Source organism: Triticum aestivum, chromosome 1A, assembly GCF_018294505.1.
Source record: "Triticum aestivum cultivar Chinese Spring chromosome 1A, IWGSC CS RefSeq v2.1, whole genome shotgun sequence".
Lineage (NCBI taxonomy): Eukaryota > Viridiplantae > Streptophyta > Magnoliopsida > Poales > Poaceae > Triticum > Triticum aestivum.
Genome location: NC_057794.1, coordinates 582661504 through 582681728, shown reverse-complemented (window position 1 = coordinate 582681728; position 20225 = coordinate 582661504). Strand labels below are relative to the sequence as shown.

The window sequence follows — 20225 nt, the reverse complement described above, 5'->3', positions numbered from 1 at the left end:
CATTAACATTTTTAGGGGATCGGTTAGGTCCGCCGTAAGAGAGTAAACCGAAAAATTTACTCTCTTATGGCCGTATTGGGGATCGGTTAGAAGTGCCCTTAAGGTGGGCATCAGTATGGAAGTGGATTTGTAGCACACAGGGGGTGGGGACACGCAAATTGTGGGCTGTGGATTAGCATTTTGGTCTTGTATAAGAGTTGATATATTTGTGTAATGTCATTGTAAATTGAAGCACTATACCTGTCCTTGTGGGGTAGTGTAACTATTCATGTGGGGTAGCCTACCATACAATTACTGAAACTAACGTAGACAATTCCGCCAAAAAAAACTAACATAGACAAGTAGCAGGGACGAGCACTCTGTTCTTCTAGTCCACTCTCATCCTACATGAACAACCATCCTGGAGCAAGATTTTGTTGTTCTTCGCATCAACGGAAGTACGTCAACGATATCAACAGTACTACTAGAGTTATATCCGATTCTGGTAAAAAGGTTTGTTGTTAATGTATATTCCTTGTCCATAGCTGTTTGTTCTTGTATCTATAGTATTAGTTGAATCTGATCATTGATGTTTTTGTTTTTGGTATGTATTATTCTACTTGTTTCATTAGTTTGTAGTACCTATCTGTTTGAAATATCAATTCATTGTGCTATGAAATATTATGATCTTGAATCTTACAGCGGGAATAGAACAGCTAGACGTATGGTTATCTACCTAAAAAGGTTTTCATAAGTTACAGAAAGTGAAACTTAATATTTCGAGTCTTAAGTTGCCAATTCTTATTAATGGAACTTAGTGTATTGAAACTTTTGTTTAATTTATTCATTTGACTACATGACTAATAAGATTACAATTCTACTTGCCTGTTTATTTTGTAGTACCTATCTATTGGACGTATTAATTCTCTCTGCAATGAAATATGAAATAAGACCGCTAGGCATATATCGTGCATCTTGCACACTCAGCCATACATTGGACATTGATGATATATAGATATGCACATCCGGTGAATGAAAATACATACTTATAAAAGTAAGTGAGATTTATCTGCAAATCCGTAATAATATCACCATCATGGCAATGCAAATTACTCAAGGATATTGCTGCTAATCCACCACTATGTGCAGCAAATATATATAGATGAAAAAGAACGAAGAAAAAACAGGAAATATCTATGTGGTAGATATGCATGCCTGCACCTATTGTGCATCGGACATCTAACACTCTGCTCATACATGCCCTTGTGACACCGGAGACTCGTCGCTGTTGTTGCTTATCCTGGAGTTGGAACATGAGTCACTGGAGTACGTGTCGTTCTTGGAATTGGAATTTGAACTAGGGATGGAGAGGTTGAGCTTCTTGATGTCCGAGCTAGAAGAGCGGAGATGCGCGAAGATCTTGCTGATTTTGGGCCTGCGCCGCATGATGGCGATGGAAACATCATTAGGGAAGAGGTCTTTGCGCACGAAGGCATGGTACACGGTAGTGGCCAATACACCGGTGATCGTGACAACGGCAATCCCTGACAACCCGACCGCTAGTACCCGCATTAGCACATTGTCCACCTCCGACGCATACAACACTGTTGCCACGGCCACGCTCGTGATCGGGAACGTGTAGGCCCACCACGACAATGAGAACCTGAACCCCCGAAAGAGGTTGACGCGCACCACCAACGACATGTAGAGGAAGAGCGAGATGAAATAAAGGAGCTTGGCTCCATCGTTGAACTCGCCGGAGATGCTCGCCCAGGCCATCGAGGCGACGCTAGGCGCGGCTATAAAGAAGAAAAATACCGGGTGGAGCTCTTTGGGTAGTTGCACGTTTGTGGGGAGCCTTTGGTAGAGGGTTACGAAGAGTACAACATAGTGCGCTAGGCCGATGGCGAAGAAGAAAATGGGCAGCTCTCGGAGGCCCATCCTGGAGCCGAGAAGCGCGCCGACAAAGTTGCCGACGATAGCGAGGTGGTTGGACGGGTTAGCCACCTTGGAGAGTCGGCGCTCGCCGCTGGACATCCACTGGCCATAGATCTTAATGTCGAGGCAGAGGATGGGAGCCATGAGGAGGTACCACACGATGTGGTGGATCTCCCACACCGGGTGCGGCACGCCCTTGACGAGAAAGAGGCAAGCGATCCAAGGCGCAAAGAAGAAGTTGACACGCACTGGGTGGTGGAACTCCCGGCGAACGGCCTCGAAGTAGAAGATAACTTTGAGGAGGTAGGTGATGGAGACGATGGCGGTGAGGGCGACAGAGGCCCACCAGAGGACGTGGTTGACGGCGGGGTGCACGTGGAGGAATGCCGTTGAGTGCTCCGACTCGAGTGTCTTCCACAGCATCGCTTGGGTGCTCATGCCAAGGCACATCCCGAACGCGCTAATCGGGAACCGGAGAAGGAACGGCCATTGCTCATCCTCAGGCAGCACTGCCACCTCCGTTGACTGCATGCCCACACTTTTGTCAGAGACTGGCTATGATGCTTGTTAAGTTGTTATAATAAGGTGAAAATTTGGGTGGAATGCGGAATACGGCACGGTTTATGTGCAGAGGTTTATGTGGTATACCTACCCGAAGGATCTCGAGCTCGGGGCCTTCGAGGGCGGCGAAGTAGCGATCGGCTGAAGGTTCTATGTTTTCCTCGTCGGTGTCCTCACCGGAGGTATTGGGCGCGGCACCATGCTCGATGTCAACTGGTGGCAGGCCATGCTGCAGACCTCGGAGGCTGGAGAGCTGCCGGTCGAGGCGGCCCGAGAAGGTCTTGAAGTGATCAAACCGGCGGTCCAGCTCCCGCGTGCTGTCGCTCCGCAGCAGCGCTGGTGCCTCGCCGCCTCCTACCAGGGATCTCCACGAGTGGTGCTGGGTCTGCTTCATCAGCCGCGGCTCGGCAGTGATGTGACCTTCGAGCTTTGAATCGCTCGGCAGCACCCGATTCTCGCCCATTTCGGGGTTGCACGCGCGGATTGACGTCGGCAGGCCAAGCTGCGCCTGAGAGAGGTAGAGCCCCGACGGCGAGCCCGGCAAGCACGGCGTCTCAGCGTGAGCAGCCGCGGCCGCGTCCTTGATGGTCAGCTTCCTGGCGCCGCCGACGACAACGGCGGCCTCCATAAAAAAAGCGGCATGAGCTAGCTCACTAGCGCCGGCGGCCCGCGACGGGACACCAACGAGAAGCGGCTCCGGGGACAGAGCACACCCTGGCTCGCCGTCCAGTACCCCTGCTATCTGGATGCTGTTCTCTCTGGACGCCATGGCAACAACTCTCCCTGTCTCTCGACCGTCGGCACAAGCTCTCCAGAGCAAAACACAACGCTGCCAGCAGGAGGTGGTTCGTCGTGGATGTATGTGTATCCCGTTGTGGCTGCCGTATATATACACATGGCGAGTAGGACAGACAGAGGATCTGCAAATCGATCCGTGCAAGTGGCACACGCCGGCAATCACATGGATGGGAACACGTATGTACGAAGGTTCCACGCATCACTGCACGTTGCAGGTACCTCAAAAGGTAGCTATATTGTTTTCTTTTTCAAACACAATACAAATGCATACACTCGTACATACACACATAAACTCATCCTTAATGGCGGAGCTAGCTACGGCACACCTAAAATTTGAAGCAAATACACTAGTACAGCTACGTGCTAAGCATAGGGGACTTGAACCTGGATGGACTAGTTCCACCACAAGAAACCTAACCATCTGACTACACTCAGTTCGCTATATTCGATTATATGACAAACAAATCAACCTTTTATGTTTCCTTTTCACATTCCCATCATGTGAATGTTCTACGAATTTGTTCATTCCTGGTCAAGTGAGATTTAATTCTCATCGATACCAAGGATATTGAGATACGTGAAAATGTTTTTTAGCTCTAAAAATACATTCTAGTTTTCAAACTTATTTCGTACTCCCTATGTTTTAAAATATTCAAAATTTTAGGTTTGTCCTAGTTCACTGTTCTTTTAGTTTGACTAAGCCTATAAAAAATACTTCAATATAGAGTAGTATACTACTACACCAAATTAGTTCTATTAAATTCATCACAAGATCTATTAAATTCACCATAGAGTACTGTATATATTTTGGTGATGTGCAACATGCTGCAGTGCATGAAGTCAAAAAGTTAAGCCTGCCTTTGTTGTCGTGAGCCCTGAGCAGTTGACCTAGCGAGCCAGGTAGCTCGTGCATTCCGTCATTAGTCGCACCACATGCCGTGCATGCATGCATGCAAAGGCCGACTTGCTCAGTTGCTCTTGATTCCCGTGTTCCTGGCCTGGTGCATTTGTGCCCCGACCACTACATGACATGCATGCAAAGGGCGCCCTTTCGTGCATACGTGGAGCCAGCTGTGGGCGATCTCGCTTGACCAAGATAAAGTAGGTGGAGTACTACTACGCTTCCTCACTCAACTACTGTCCCGGTACGGACAACACTTGACTTGCCATGGGCCAAAAGTCTTTAGATTTCATCGTTTATCTGTTAAAATAGATAGGTTTTGATGATAACTTGGCGACGAGTTCAGCCACGTGGCATGAGGGCAGGTCAGCACTCGGCACAAAAGTAAAAGAAAATGTACAGAAAAAGTGGAGGACAAATGACGAAGAGACATAATGATCGAGAGCTCGGAGAAAAAGATCATTCATGTATAATAGGAGATTAGGAGTAAACGTTTTACCGCTGTTTTTTTCCCGTAGAACTATGCTTTACCGCGTCATAACACGTACCACGTACAATGACTCATGTCGACATGGAGATACATGTGAAGATCATGGGGATGCATGTACACATGTAGTGCGTCTAGTACCATCGAGGATCTTCTCAGTAGACGACTGCGAAGTATTTTACTCAGGCGACCAAGTGACGTGGATCGATGTGCGTGAGCTCTTATTTCTATCAGCTCGATCAGTTCGTGTCTTCGTGATCAAGTATCTTTATAATACTTTTATTTTTGCACTACTCAGGCGCATGCACGTGCGTACACGTCGATGCATGCATGCATGTACGGTCCGTACATTCGTTTATCAGGAGTCAACTAGAACAAGTAAAACATAGTGTGGAGTTTGTGTCCGGGACGGCCATTTTGGCTCTTGGGTGCCGGAGAAGCCATTATACCGATGATAAGTGCCTGGAGATGCTATGGCATAATCCAGGGAAGGTCAGAAATGATATAATACATAATGCATAAATTTTCTTTTTGAGGGGAACATACTACATGGAAGGATGACCGTTTAGGCTCTGGAGAGGATATGCTCCTGGATGAACAATAAATTCAAAATAAATACTCACTTAAAATGAAATTGGTCATCGTGTATTTAAGATGTTCAGTTTTTAAATTGTTCATCGTGTATTTTAAATAAAATTGAAATCATTTTGTATACGTCATGAACATATTTTTTTAATGTGAACATTTTGAAAATGTCATGATCATGTTCTTGAATGGCACATACATTTTTTAAAGTTAAGCAATAAATTTAGTTCATTTCTTGAACATTTTTTGGAAAATTTGACAAACATATTTTAAACATGTGAGGGATCTTGCAAAAACATTTTAGGAATGGGACTGGCCCGGCCATATTAAGAACACTAGCTAAGGACCCTGATGCTACCACTTGGATCTAAGACATACATACTAATACTCATAATTTCCATACTCATACTGGTGATTTGGAGGAGCTCGAAGGACCTTCAACAAAGGGTACCTGTACCCAATCCCAACACAGGTGTGTGGGTACAGAATACCTAGGGGAGCGAGGCAACTCCCTCTAAGGAACTCAGACAAAATAACCCCGTAACTTTGGAAGAAGGGGTGCTTCCAGATGGACAATAAGTGATTGATATTATACCTCTCAGACCATAACTTCTTGTTTTAGAGGGGGAGAGGTCCATCAAGCTTGATCAACCATTAACAAAGCAATCCTAATGTGGGAGGTTCTCTCTTTTGGCGTAATAGGCCTCACTTTGGGAGGTCCACACGACGGGCAATTAGCTCAGTGATAGACCATGCACCTAATAATCGCCCGCGAGTTCCCAAAAAAATGTATCAAATTGGAACTTGTGACCAATCCCAACATGGAAGGATTTAAAAGACTTATACAAACATGAAGTATTTTTGGAGATTCGTGCTAGAATGTCAACTTTACATTTTAAAGAAAAAGGGTGTGGAAGCATATTTCTTCTGAATGTGACACTTAAATGCATGTGAAGTAAAGCATCACCCCTACGATTCGAACCAATTGGGAGATAATCAATACAGTCCTTTTTGTGTTTTGTTAAATGTTACAAACATTTTTTGAATGGTCTAAGATTTTTTTTCCTAAAACTAAATGAACAAATTTTGTGTGTAATATATTTTTAATGGTGATTAACATTTAAATAATTGGGTAAGTAAATTTTTACAAAATATTTATATTTCAATTTTTTGAAAACTTAAATAAAAGTTAAAAGGGAAAAAGAACGAAACATACCTGCATGACGAGCCAACAAGAGAAGAAATCTTATTGGGTCGGCCAACTAGAGTAGCCCTTTGAGGTGATGCGACCATCGCTGTCGCAAATCCTATGTGTCGCACATGGCAATAGACTGTCGTTGTTTCGCACAGGGGTGACGAGTAAGCCGACGAAATCACTGTACTCCTTGCAAAGATAACTTTCAGTTTCTCAGGTTGCACAAGTGGCACATGTGCCACTTGTCGCAACAGAGAGTTTTCTCTTTTTTCGTAGATCAGTTTGTTTAAAATGTTTTATCTCTTAAACCATGCATCCAAATCTCGAAACGTTTTCACTGTTGAATTCCTTGCGTCAAGATCTTCAAAATTAGATCACATGTTGATAGATTTTGATGAACATTTTTTCACAGAAAAATAAACAAAAAACCAGACCATGAGCATGTTCTTTTCCTTTCCGAATGTCGTTTCCAAGAGGCACAATCATGCCTCTCGCGGAAGCAAAACCGTCCGTCTCATGGAAATAAAACAAAAACACATTTTTTTCGTTTCCGAGAGGCATGGCCGTGACTTTCGTGGAACTAAATCCGCGCCTTTCGCGGAAGCAAAACCGTGTCTCTCGCGTAAGCAAAACCGTACCTCTCATGGAAGGAAAAAAAAGAGAAACAACTTTCTCTTTTCGTTTTCGAGAGGCACGTTCGTGCCTCTCGGAGAAGCAAAACCGTACCTCCCGCGGAAGTAAACCCGTGCCTGTCGTAGAAAGAAAAAAGAGAAAATATGTTTTTTTTTTGTTTTCGAGAGCTCGCGGAATAAAAAATAAAATGTGTTTTCTCGCGCAAAAAAATAAAAAAATTTGTCCAAAAGTTAAGGAATACCGGTGGAAAACCAAAAAGCCGAAAAACCCCTAAAAAACCATCTAAAAAGCAGAAATCGTGTGGAAAAAACAAAATCCAGAGCAAACGCCCATAGTGTGACACGTGACGGCAGCTGAGAGCGCGCCAAGTGACGCGCCTTCAGCCCACCCCAAGTGACCCTTGGGAAGGCTGAGAACGAACGTTTCTCAGCTAGTTGCTCCCGAAAGGCGAGTTGTCGTCGAAGCAGCACCCAACAAGTAAGTGGATAGCCCATTTAGCGCTAGAAAAAGGGTTTCTTGTTCCGGTTTTGGGAACCTTCAATGTACCAGGGCCGTATTTTAATTGTTTAGGATTTTTCAAAAGTTCAAATATAAAATTTGCATTTGAAAAAAGGTTCAAGTATTATGAAAATTTCTAGAAAATGTTTGCATATTTCAAAAAATGTTCGCTTTTTCCGAAAAATGTATGGAATTTTCAAATTTGTTTTCTCTTTAAAAAAATGGTCTCATTTTTCGCAAAAAGAATCGCAACAGTGACGGGTTGATGTGATCTAGTACGCCACAGTAACTCTGTCCAAAGCTACAGTGACTATTTCTCCTGCTCGCTTCACTACACTGCTAATAGCCGGGCTAGTCGGGGCGCACTTCATTATTCGGATGGCCCATTTTCGCCGCTCATCTAATATTTGTTCCTTCTTCTTCTTTTTGAAGTAAATCCCTCGCTTTATTAAACTAACAAGAGATTACAATCTGACAGGAGAATTCTAGTCAGGAATTCAGGAATTACATCAAAGCAAGTAAAAAATAAATTGCTAAGAGCTTCTTTTGCATAAGTGTGTAGCCATAAGTGGTTCAAAAGAAAAAGACATAAGTGTTTTTTGGTGTTTGACACGAAAAATAATAACAAACAACGATGGTTATCGTGTTATTATCTCTCTACGCGCCAGGGGAAATAAAAAATTGCGGGCGTGCCAGTGTACAGTAGTACACAAAGAAAAGGATGCGGGAAACGAGTATTTCATTAATCTCATTGGAGAAACAAAAGTACAAGATCCCGTAAAGAAAAAGTGCACTCTGTGGCCTACTAGCGCGGCCAGCCTGACTATGGCGATTGCGGTCTCCTGATTCCCGGGGCCTCGGAAGGCTCCTGGTTAATTACTCCCGCGGGTTGCTCCACGAGATACCTCCGATTAAGCTATGTGGTCGTCTTCGTCGTCTTCGCTTCCCGTCCTCCATGTGTGATGATGGTGATGTGTGTGTGGGCAGCGGCAGAGCCCGTCTCCTCGTCGGTACACGCGCCGCAAGTGACGTGGCCTTAGCGGTGGGCGCGCCCGCCCTCGCCGTCGTGCCTCGTCGGTCTTGGCGGCGTTGGAGTAGTTGGTGTTGGGGTAGCATGGGTCGCGGTCGGCTCAGACTTCTTGATGACCTGTTGCTTCATCGGGGTGTTCAAGCAGCTACTCCTTGCGCGAGTAACGGTTTGGGGAGACCGGCGTCAGTGTAAAAAAACCCAACTCATGCTCACATAGGCGTGCCCGGGGTGGTTGGCACCTCGTCTCGGCTAGACGCCGAGTATTCGGCGGTCCGCCAAGACAAAGGGGCCGCCTCACGGGGCCGTGGAAAGTGGTATCGCAGAGGCCGCATCGCCTTGGGCTGGTACTACGCGAAAGAGTGACCTGTGCGCCGGCGATGCCATGGACCTGTACGCCGAGGAACTGTCCGCCATGGTGGGTGCGCCTCTCGAAGGAGGGACCGGTCTTGTACAGAGTCGTTGCAATCTTTGGTTCGGTGAAGGATCTGTACGCCATTGACCTGTTCGTCGAGGACGCGGGCCTTATGAAGGAGGAACCGGTCTTAGATCCGTCGTTGCGGATATTGGTTCCACCAAGGACCTGTACACCGTGAAGGGGAAGGCGAGTCTCGGGTTGTGTCGTCAGTGAGCTCCGGTTGCACCACTTCGTCTCCTCCAAGAGCGTGATGCAAAACCTGTACGCCGGTGTACCCTTTGCCATGAACCTGTTCACCGTGGACCTGTTCATGGCAATCTGTGCGTCGCGACCTGTACGCCATGAGGTGTTCACCGAGCACCATGAAGGCCGCCACGGTAAGGGCGCCGGTGCTAGCGGTTGGTCAGCGTCGTTGGCGAGCTCTGGCAGCTCCCGAGTCATCTCGGGCCAGGAACATGACACCTGAAAATAAAAGGCTTGGCATAGACGATCTTCGGCGGTGTCGGTGTAGTTTGTTGTTCCAGTGCAGTCATCTCCGGTGGCAGCGACGAGATCACACAAGTGTCGTCTCCAGAGACCGGTACGCACTCTCCGCGTAGCGCATACATGCTAGAGAGAAAGAGACAGAAGAAAATAGATGTATTAGATCAAAATCTCACCCTTCAGGAACGTGAGCTTGGTATCCATGTCGCTGGCGCCGGTGTTCTCACCCGGCTGCATTGACCTGTTGATGCGATCTGGTTTTCTGCCGGCTGCGTGCCCGCGTAGACGTATGATGGATGGGTGTGGTGCTAGCGGGTCTTCTCTCCAGACGTGCGTCTAGAGATCAGAGGATGAAAAAGTCTTGCGGCGTGATGTATATGCGTGTAATGGGCGGCAGCCTTGTGACGTACTCCCTCCGTTCGGAATTAATTGTCTCCGATATGGATGTATTTAGAACTAAAATATGTCTACATACACCTATTTCTGCGACAAGTAATTTCGAACGGAGGGAGTAGCTGCGTGATCTCCGTGCCTTTTTTTCCGTGGAAGGAGATGAGCCTTTATATAGGCAGGAGCTAGGGCTGGAGGGGGCACCGTGAGCGCCGCCGATTTTCTGTTGGGCTGAGTGCGTAGTTGCCTAGAAACCAGGCTCTCCAATCCTTATCTCTTCTTATCATGTAGAGTAGGTTGTTAGGCTGTTTAATCCACCACACAAAACAATCACGTGTACGTGGCTGGGCGTGGGCATCAGCGACACATACGTACACGAGCGACCTGATCAATAACGTTTCGGCTACTGTGCGTCTCCACCCATTACGTACACCAGTGCATGCCTAGCTATGCCTCCTCACGCATGAAGTGCATGATGCATGTGTATAAGACTTGTAGAGTGGTACTTCCTCCGTTCGGAATTACTTGTCTCGGAAATGAATGTATCTAGAACTAAAATACATCTAGATACATCCATTTTTGTGACAACTAATTCCGAACGGAGGGAGTAGTTCTGTACGTGAGCCCCAACTCTTGCATGTATATGCACCTTTGATTAATCAGGGGATTAGCTAGTAGCTTAGCATACGTTCGTCCTCTACTAGTCACCGTGTCCATTCTTTCTATTTCTTTTAATCTTTTTCTTACCAAGTCTAAACACATGGCCTAACTAGCAAAGTGGCCCATGTAAACATACTCAGGCAACTTTATTATGGACGGTGACAAAATTTCATCGAATATTTAGACTAAATAATTATCCTTGCGTTGTAATGGGATATAAATATTTTAGTAGGTTTTCCGTGATTTACTTGGTCATATTAATATGAATCTTAAAATGAATGTTTACAAAATCCTGCCCGTAATTTATTCACCTACATAAATTTGAAGGTTTTAGTTGGTGAGAACTTATTGGCTTACCCAAAAAAGCATAAATTTACCTACTACGTCAATAAAAGTTAGGACATTTAAGGTGGTTTTTCAAGTAAGATCTGTGAAAGAAAACAGATAAGAGGGAAACAAAATCAGAAGGGAGAGAGGGAGGCGGGAGGTACGTAAGGTTGGACAAAGGACGAGGTGGGTGACAGAATATTAAGTTATATTTAAGTAGGAGAGAAGATATATTTTGTAATCACTTATTTGATAAGAACTTATTGCCTTAAAAACATAATTTTACCCGAAAACCCAATAAAATGAGTGACAATTGGGGCGGTTGTCAAGGACAAACGAATGAAAAAGACCAGAGATAGCAGGGAAATAAAGTCAAAATGCAGAAATGAAGGGGGAACATACGTAAAATTTGATGAAGGACGGCAGTAGAAGAGAAGATTTTTTTTTCTTCTCCTGGAGGAGCCTTCCTTCAGTACTTTTGGACGAGTAGATGCCCTCTGACTTACTCCCTCCGTCCGTGAATAAGTGTACATCTAGCTTTTGTATTAAGTCAAAGTTTTAAAACTTTGACCAACTTTATAAAAAAAGTAACAGCATTTATGACACCAAATTAGTATCCTAGATTCGTTTTGAAATGTACTTTCATAATATACCAATTTGATGTCATATATGCAACTACTCTTTTCTATAAATTTGATCAAAATTTTAAAACTTTGACTTAACATAAAAGCTAGATGTACACTTATTCGGGACGGAGGGAGTATACAGTAGGCAACTATGGGGAGACATGTTTCATCCATGTTCTTCCTCAAGTAACTACTTGTGAATGACATATAGATCTTTCTGCTGGAACAAGTCAATCTCAGACCAGCAAGAATGAGACAGAGATGGAGACAACACAATTTGTTGTCATTCTTGTGACCACTATACATATGCAGAGTAATAGACTTTAATTCGTCTTATGCGGCGAATATTTACTTGGATTGCTATAAAGCTAGGGCAGCGATATACATCAGACGTTAGCTCAGGGATAACTCGAGCGAATGATCGTTCTTCCAGGCAGGAGTAATGAATGAATGTTTTGTTCGCTCGAAAACCCATTCACAACGACCGTTCCAGAATTACCATGCGAGAACAGGTAAAATTGTCATGTTGTTGTAAAGGATTTGACATATTTTAAACTAAAATTACCATGCTAAGGAATCGCCATGCCAACCGAAGGGAATTGTTGTGCTACATCAACAGAAAAAGCTGAAAATTGTTATGCTTTAGAAACTAAAATTGCCATCCCAAAATGTTAGTTCAAATTGCCATCCAAGCAAAAAAAAAAATGCCACCAGCTCCTAGTTCGCTCAGAGGAATACATAAGAGGAATACATAAGAGCGAACCCTGTAAGATTCAAGACCCAAAGTGCGTGAGGGCGTTCTCATGAATTGCTTAAAAATCTAGAAGCCATCTGCTTGTAGTTCGCTCAGAAGAGTGCATGGGAGTGAGTGCTTTAGGATTCGTGCTCAGCAGAGTACATGGGAGTGAGTGCTTTAGGATTCATGCATAGGATCCGATGTGCGAGAGGTTTTCCGTGTTCACATGAATTACTTGAAAATCTGAGTGAGTTTGTCGCACTATCAGCTTTACAACAGTTTGAGTACGGTACTCGTAGCTAGACATTTAGATGTAATTTCTATTTTTAGTGTTTGTTGTACTACATTGACAGTTGATGGATAAATCGGAAAAAAGAAGTCCCTCAAAAGATGATTGCACTGCTGCGCTTTAGACCTGATTTATTCCTCCCAAGCTTGTAAACGATGCACGCAGGAGTAGAGGACGTGGGCATAGCCCAGTGGTTGGGGGCGCATGATTGTAAACCTAACGACCAGAGTTCGATCCACGTCGGGGACGAATTTCTGGAATTCTCATGAGGGATGCTTCCTCTATATCAAGAAAACCGTGGGTGCTAGTGCCCATGGAGTTTCATTTTTTTTTTTTTTGATGCACGCAGGAGTAGGATTTCTGAGAAAGGAACATCTCTATTTTCTTTAGGAACAGAACATCTCTATTTTTGTCTCTAGCGTCCCTAATGTTTCTCGTTTGTAACTTCGTATCACAAAAAGTTTGATGTGACAGCCGTTGAAAATAACGGAGGAGATATACCGTTGAAGATGCTCTTAGCAATCGCGCACGAATCTATAGATGCTATGTTCTGCCTGCACCAACGATACGTGATCTAAAAGATATTTTCGGGACTCGTTCTTCAATTGAAGGAGTATTCGCTAATTTACTGCCGAATGCGAGTCTGGTGGCAACAAGCTGATCTTTGCTGATCACGGAGATATTTTGCAGATCTTTGCTTAATTTGACGAAAGTCATCGAGACAAAGTGGAAAGAAATCATCATATTTGCTCTCATTATTGTGACGAACGCAGAGTACAGGCATGCGGATGCAGACTGCACAGCAGGGCTAGATGGAGCTCATGCCTAGGCGGTGGCCTCCTCGGTCTTGGCGGAGCCGCCGAAGAAGTCGCTGAGGGTGGGCAGCTTGAACTCGCCGGCGGTGTCGAGCGGGATGGTGAAGTTGCCGATGATGGGGAGGTCGATGGTGAGCTTGACGAGGAGCTCGTAGTCGATGTCCCAGTCCCTCCCCAGGTCCTTCATGAGCGAGATGAGGAAGTCGTAGGGCACCTTGGCCGGCACCTCCAGCTTGGTGACCTCGCCGCTGTCCTCGATCCAGCCCGGGTCCGGGATCGTGCCGCTCGCCACCTCCCTGTTGTTATACAGGATCGCGCCGTCAGACTCAGATCCATGGATGGATGGATCTCATCCTCATCGTGCAAATGAGAGGAGGAAGAAGAAGGTGAAGATGGGGGGTGGAACTTACTTGCCGCCGCACTTGAGGTTGAAGGAGATGTCGCAGATGGGGATGCGGTGGGAGTAGGGGTTGGTGACGTTGACGTGGCTGTGCACGGTGATGGCCTCGCGGGTCATGCCCTTGAAGGTCACCTTGTCCAGCGACGCCTCCGGCTTGGGCATGTGCGCGATCTTGTCGGCGACGAACCCCTTGGCCTTGTCCATCAGGCTCGCCATGGCCGGCAACCCCAAGCTTCTTCCTCCCCTCCTCTGGTCTCTTCCGCTTCTTCCTAGCTCGATCGCTCAGCCTCGCGGGTGATGGATGAAGCACGCCAAGGAAACATCGCGGTGCGCCTGTTTATAGGTGGGCGCAGGAGGAGCAGAGCGCGGTGCCGACCGCGGACGGCGCCGCGGCGTGGGCACCGCGTAGAATCCGAGTGCGATTTTTAAGAGTTTTGCTAGTACCACTACGTGCGACTTGGCGATATTTCGCGACGCCGACGCGTGGTTGAAGTTTCTGGGTTGGGTTGGGTTGCGTTGCGTTGCGTGCATGGGTTGGCGCTGCGGCGGGGGGAATTTGATAACGGGAAAGGGAAAGGCACGAACGAAGCTTCGGCTGTGTGCATGCGCGACCCCACGCGGCGCGAATCCCCGGATGGACGGTGCTGAGTCGGCATCTCCTTTCGTCCTTTTCTCCCGGCTGCACTGCACCGATCGCATCGCGCCGACCAACTGACATCAAGTCCAAGTGCTCTTTGTTTTTTCATAGGGACCAAGTGCTCTTTGTTTATAGTAGTATATTCGAACACACAAGTACTCATTTTTTTCAGAATAGCAGTGTGCATAAAAAAACACAGCATTTCGGTAAGCACGTTTTCTATACTAGCTATTTGCCCGTGCGCTGCAGTGAGGCATATCTATTTTAGTGGTTCAATATCACTACACCACGCACCAGAATTTCTACCGACATTTGTTGGAAAAAGGTCACTATTGGCGACCCACAGTCAGCCATGAAAATTTCTAACGGACTGTGGGTCGGGAAAACTCTGTACGGTGACCTGCGGTCGGTCGGGAATACTACCGCGTGTACCGTCCAAGTGTCGGTTGGGAATCCTTATATGGCCCATGGACCATCGGTCGGTAAATAACCCCGACCAACAGTGCGATGCTATGGGCCTTTGGGATGCGAACAGCCAATTTTTCAGCGCGAATGGCCGGCCCAACCCGCGAACTTTTCTCCCAAAATCAACAGACAGTCACACCGCGCACACATCAGCCAAATCCCTAGCTTTCCTTCGTACGCATTCATTCCCCACGCCGGTCAATCTCCGCGCCGCCGCCTCCACACCGGCCGATCTCCGCGTTGCCGCCTCCACGCCGGTCGATCTCCACGCCTCCGCCCCCCACGCCGGTCGATCCGCACGCCTCCCACCGCCGCCCGACGCCGACCGGGGCTTCCTCCAATCGATCCCCACCCCGTCCCACCGCCGCCCAACGCCATCGATCTTGCCCCTCCGGCCGTGGTGAAGCACTCCCCGGAGGCGCTGCTGCTCGTGGTGTCCAACCCCGTCGACGTCCTCACCTACCTCGCCTTGAAGCTTCCAGGGTTGTGTTCGAGGTGAGCGGCGTCATCTGCTCCGGTACCAACCTCGATGTCTCCAGGATATGGTTCCTCATCAACGAGCCCTCCTCCATTCAACGCGCAGGACGTGCAGGTAACTTACTAGGCCCGGATCCATCCATGAATCCATTGGCCTCTTGCTCCCCGGATGAAAATTTCTCAGGTTCATAGAGATACTTTACGAGTATTTGTTTTTTAAGAAAGTCTAACTTGTTACTAATCTGTTCGATGGTTTCCAGAAGAAGGGAGCATATGTAACAAGCCTTCTAGATACTCTTCATGTTACTGATTTTCTCATAGAAAATTCTTCATTGCCATATATATTTTCTGTTGACATATCATTAAGCATCAGTACTGTATTTTGATTCCTTTTCTCGATTATAGAAGATGTTATTTGTCCAGCCTATACTCATGTTTAATTTCCCCATAGTTTGCTTCCTTATTTTCTTTCCCATGTAATTATTATGTAGCTATTCTACATTCTGCGTAGTACTAATCAGATTCAAGGCAGTAGTTATATCGTTGATTAGTTTTTGCAATTTCTGCTACATATATATGTAGATTTGTGAAAGTATTTCTAAACATGTTACCAGGTTTAATGGAAGAAATCCTACAAATGAAATAAGAATAATGTTAGGTAAGGTGTCGGGGGTGTCCTGCCTCCTCTGTTCAATTTACACTGCTTCCAGTGTCCTCACATAATAAATCTAAATTAAATAAAGTCGATATATTATTATATCTTCTGGACCAAATGATCTCCATGTTATGAATATTTATCTACAATAGTATGTCCTTAATCAAAATTCCATGTATATTAAATGATGGAAGTAGTAGAATCTTTGTTGCAGTGTTTTATAGTTTCATTTATCAGAGACAATACTGCTTGAAAGTATTCTAATTCCACCGAGGGTGAATGAATTTTAATCAGGAGTGTTGTGCTGCAGGATTCCCAGCCCACCCCAGCATCCCCTTCAACCCCGAACCGGTTTACTGTTGCGCCTCTGCAACCTTACAGGCCGCCGCAGTCGATGCAGCAGCTAGCAGCAGGGCCCATTGTCGTACTCGCGCATCCCAGGTTCATCTGCTTGCTGCTGTTTCGGCCATCACTGGGTCCATAGTTACTGTACACCTTCTACTCAATATTTGACAGAGTAACAAAAGATGGTTGATAAATATGTTGCTCTGAACCTTGGCTTATTAATTGGCGGAGCTTTGACAGGGCGAACCTGGGCACCCCAGGTCATTTACTTAGAAGATGAGCACTCCACCAGGCTGTTTGTAGTAAACAACTTTGGCGATGCTCACGACAGGCAGTGACGCTATGTGATGGTGTCGAGCGTTGGGTAGGAAAGCAGAACATCATCAACTCTGCCTCACCTCTTCCACTAGTGTTGTCCGATGGTAATTTTACTTGTATCCTTCCTATTGATGTACTGTAGTGTAGTCTGATTCTTTTGATTTTGCTTTTTTATTAGTTTTGATTCATGTTGGGAAAAGTTCTAATTAGCTCATACGATTTTGCACTAAATGGAAAGGTAAAACTATGTGGTTAAGTAGTATTTTGGTACTTCCTCAAAAGAAGGTTGTATTTTGGTAGTACTCTGTTTTGAAGAAGCTTTTATATGTAATTGGTGTTAGAAATGTATTCTGTAAGCAGATAGGATCAATATGCTTAACATGATACAAATTGCAACTTGTGGTCATACTTTGGTATTTCAAAAATAAAATCATATCATTTTGTAGCCCCCCTCCCCCCTGAAATTTTGTTCTGATTTTGAAAAATAGGAAACCTAGAGAGGCTAGAGTTTGTGCAATGTAACTGCTAATATGTTCTCTGAGAAGTGTTCCAGAAGCAGATGCAGAATATTAACTCGGGATTTTTACTTGCAAGTGTTCAAGCTGGAGGATGTTCTGCAATGAGATGTAGAATGAAGGCTTTGATGTCAAGTACGAGAACGATGCAAGGATGTTGGTGGAAGGCTGTGAGGATGGGTATGTAGTTGCCCACTACAAGGAGCCAAGGCAGATGATGTGCCTCTTAGAAAAATTCCAGTAAACAACACTAGGAATTTTTGCTCTCAGACAATGAACCATAATGTCTCCTCTATTTCATTAGTTACATCAGTTTATAGGAAACTTGGATGGCCATTGGTTCATAACATATGCACTATTTATATGTAAAAATTAGTGAATGTGTGTTATAATTGTTTGGTTCTGATATATTATTCTTGGTCGACATGAATGTTACTGTTGTGAATTATGTAACTTGATTGATGTTCTGATGGTAAAGTGAAATGTAGCTATGTGAGGGGAAACAGAAGATTGTCCATCGTCTGGGAAAGGCCCATGAGGCCCAACGGTATGTTGGTTGGGAAAGATTACCCTGTCTCGTAGTCGGTCGGAAAAGGTCCATGGTAGCCTTGTCAGATAGTCGGTCGGGAAAGATTACCCTATCAGATGGTCGGTCGGGAAAAGCCCATGACAGCCCCAACAGACTGTCGGTCGGGAAAGGCCCGTGGTAGGCCCAACAGATTGTTGGTCGGGAAAGATACTCCTTGGCCAACAAGCAGTCGGTCGGGAAAGATATGTCGTTCGGGAAAGGGCTTTCCTGTATGGACTTTCTCCAACAGACCTTGTTGGTCGGCAATACTTTTTCCCGACCGACTGTTTGTTGTTATAACTTGTATTCCCAGCCAACTTGGCTGTCGGGGATGCAGTGTTGTGGTGTAGTGTATCAACTTTGTATGATATAACTTACACGTATCAAATTCTAGATTTTGATAAGATTTAATTTGATTTGAGTATGGGTAGGTGAAAACAAGTAAAGTTTTGATTTGGTTGATGTTTTGATATGATTTGATTGGGGTGTGACTATTGAAAGGCAATTTTTGATTTAGTTGAGATTTTGGTAAGATTTGATTTGATTTAATTGAGTAAATGCATCACATGGTTTTGATGAAATGTTGATTTGGTTTAGATTCTAAGTTACTCTATTTATATTGGTTTTTATTTTTATGCGGCATGTGTTGAAATTACCAAAAGAATCAACAAGAAACCAAAGGAGAGAGGACCTAGGGTGGAAAACCAGAGGAGAAGGTGAGGTGAACTATCAACTCCCCTTTAATAATAGGCTTACAAGTTGACTATAAACAACCACCACAGGTGAGGTTAGATTTTGAAAACCAATGTATTCCCCTTTTTTGGAAACCCCAATAAAAAGACACCAATCCCTTGTAAATTTATTTATCGCTTTGTAGGAGCGGCAGTGGAGTCGCTATATACCTCCAAACTTTATAAAAACAACTCTAGCATATAATATCAAATGTCATCCGTCATATGAAACATGCTCCATAATAATAATATGAAGACTGGAGAGGCGATGCGCAAACTCAAAGCCGCCATAAACATAGTCTCCAACATTTTCTTACATGTAGCTCCCACTTGTTATTAACTACAACGTTTTCCTCCAATTTCACACCTAGAGCTACAGTTCAAAAGCACAATTTGCTAGTATTACTCACAAAAAACACAGACTCCAGCATGGCAAATGAAGGTTCAAGCTTGATTTTAAAATTATATTAAGCATACAGTGGAGCATCTAAAGATTTCACTGGAGTGCTTCACCTAATTCTTAGTATAATTTTGAACGGCACTTCAAGGAGATCCGCTCCTCCTTCAAGAGCGGTTGTGGACGGCGGGGATATAACCTATCGAACATGACAACTACCTTTTTAATAGCGGCGGCTGGCAGGAAAACTTGGCGGACAGAGGAAAAAATGGGCAGGAAACGTGGCGGAAAGGTTGTGGCAATTCACATGTGACACCCGCCATTAATTGACAAACACGAGAATAGATGAAATCGTAGGCGGCGAAGGGATGTGAAACTTCCCTCACATGAGAGCGGTGGGCGGATGGAGCACTTTCAACCCAACGCCGCAGAGCCTCCAAATATAGAGGCTCACAGACTGGATTGGGAGCATCCTCCTAGCTATGGCTATCTAGATCCATCTGACAACTCTGCTAGAGTAGACTTTTTAGCCAAAATTGCCATATCGGCGGTTATTATACGTATCGGAGACATATGGCAACCAACTCTGGTAGAGTTGCGCTAATAACTGTCAATATGGAGGCTGTGCGAAAAAGAGAGCATTGTAGCAGATACATCATGTGTTGCCCCATGGCCATAATTGATGAAACACTCTCAATATTTGGCCTAACAGCCTCCATATTTAGCGTCTAAGGAACTTCATGTTATCCCCATCACATGATGGGCATGAAAAGGAGATTGAGAAAAAAGGATGTCCCACTGAAGAGTGGGTCCCCCAAGACAATGTAATCTGAAGGCTTGAATGTAGCAATTCCGGTTTTGCTACTGAGTAATTCAGACTATAGAATTTTTGGCAATCATCCTTTTGGTAGTTTTGGAAATTCAACTTTTGTCGAATCTGCTATAGTTGCTCTAAATGTGCCTTCATACTCAATTAGACCGGTGTGTTTTATTGTCAGTTTTGAACTAGTACCAAAAAACTCACATCATTTGACTTTATGGCAAGGTTCATATAGAGCCAACATGCCAGTCCACGCATGCTCTCTCTCTCTCTCTCTCTCTCTCTCTCACACACACACACACACACACACACCTTTCTCGCATGCACTTTTGTTGAGCACCTACTGTGTGCTTCCTGGACAACATATCGAGTGTTTGTTGATTGCCTACGACTTGAAGGTCACCATGACAAGGGCGCCATGGTTGATCACCATGGTAGTACGGGATAGCCAAGAGTCAAAGTTAGCATTATGCAATAAAATCCCACAGTCCCCTTTTGTGATACTTGATGCATAACTAGATAATTCTGATGTAAGTCTTGTTGAGTATCTT

General features: G+C 45.1%; 2 protein-coding genes and 1 long non-coding RNA gene across 8 annotated transcripts; 1 reads left to right on the top strand and 2 right to left on the bottom strand.

Annotated features, from left to right (window-relative positions):
* Positions 1–1136: 1136 nt before the first annotated feature.
* On the bottom strand, positions 1137–3274 carry LOC123069829 (S-type anion channel SLAH2-like). The gene is made up of 2 exons (XM_044492767.1): positions 2570–3274; positions 1137–2442 (listed from the first exon to the last, which is right to left on the bottom strand). Exons 1-2 carry the CDS (start codon positions 3245–3247, stop codon positions 1231–1233), a joined length of 1890 nt encoding a protein of 629 aa, XP_044348702.1. The 5' UTR covers positions 3248–3274; the 3' UTR covers positions 1137–1230.
* Positions 3275–13258: 9984 nt separating this feature from the next.
* LOC123069825 (late embryogenesis abundant protein Lea14-A) lies at positions 13259–14211 on the bottom strand. The gene is made up of 2 exons (XM_044492760.1): positions 13757–14211; positions 13259–13642 (listed from the first exon to the last, which is right to left on the bottom strand). Exons 1-2 carry the CDS (start codon positions 13960–13962, stop codon positions 13357–13359), a joined length of 492 nt encoding a protein of 163 aa, XP_044348695.1. The 5' UTR covers positions 13963–14211; the 3' UTR covers positions 13259–13356.
* Positions 14212–14898: 687 nt separating this feature from the next.
* LOC123069806 (uncharacterized) lies at positions 14899–17673 on the top strand. Of its 6 annotated transcripts, none has more exons than XR_006433002.1 (3): positions 14963–15983; positions 16291–16747; positions 17238–17673. It is a non-coding gene; the product is annotated as an uncharacterized lncRNA (long non-coding RNA). The 6 variants fall into 6 exon arrangements; XR_006433004.1 differs by having other exon boundaries at positions 14963–16421; positions 16566–16747; XR_006433000.1 differs by having other exon boundaries at positions 14967–15509.
* Positions 17674–20225: the final 2552 nt, after the last annotated feature.

What these genes read in the sequence shown, in the direction of transcription:
- LOC123069829 (XM_044492767.1), bottom strand. Translation starts at nt 3,247, where the DNA reads ATGGCGTCCAGAGAGAACAGCATCCAGATAGCAGGGGTACTGGACGGC. An exon ending in CCGAGCTCGAGATCCTTCGG is followed by an intron (nt 2,443 to 2,569) that starts GTAGGTATACCA and finishes GTGGGCATGCAG; the next exon opens with TCAACGGAGGTGGCAGTGCT.
- LOC123069825 (XM_044492760.1), bottom strand. Translation starts at nt 13,962, where the DNA reads ATGGCGAGCCTGATGGACAAGGCCAAGGGGTTCGTCGCCGACAAGATC. An exon ending in AACCTCAAGTGCGGCGGCAA is followed by an intron (nt 13,643 to 13,756) that starts GTAAGTTCCACC and finishes GTATAACAACAG; the next exon opens with GGAGGTGGCGAGCGGCACGA.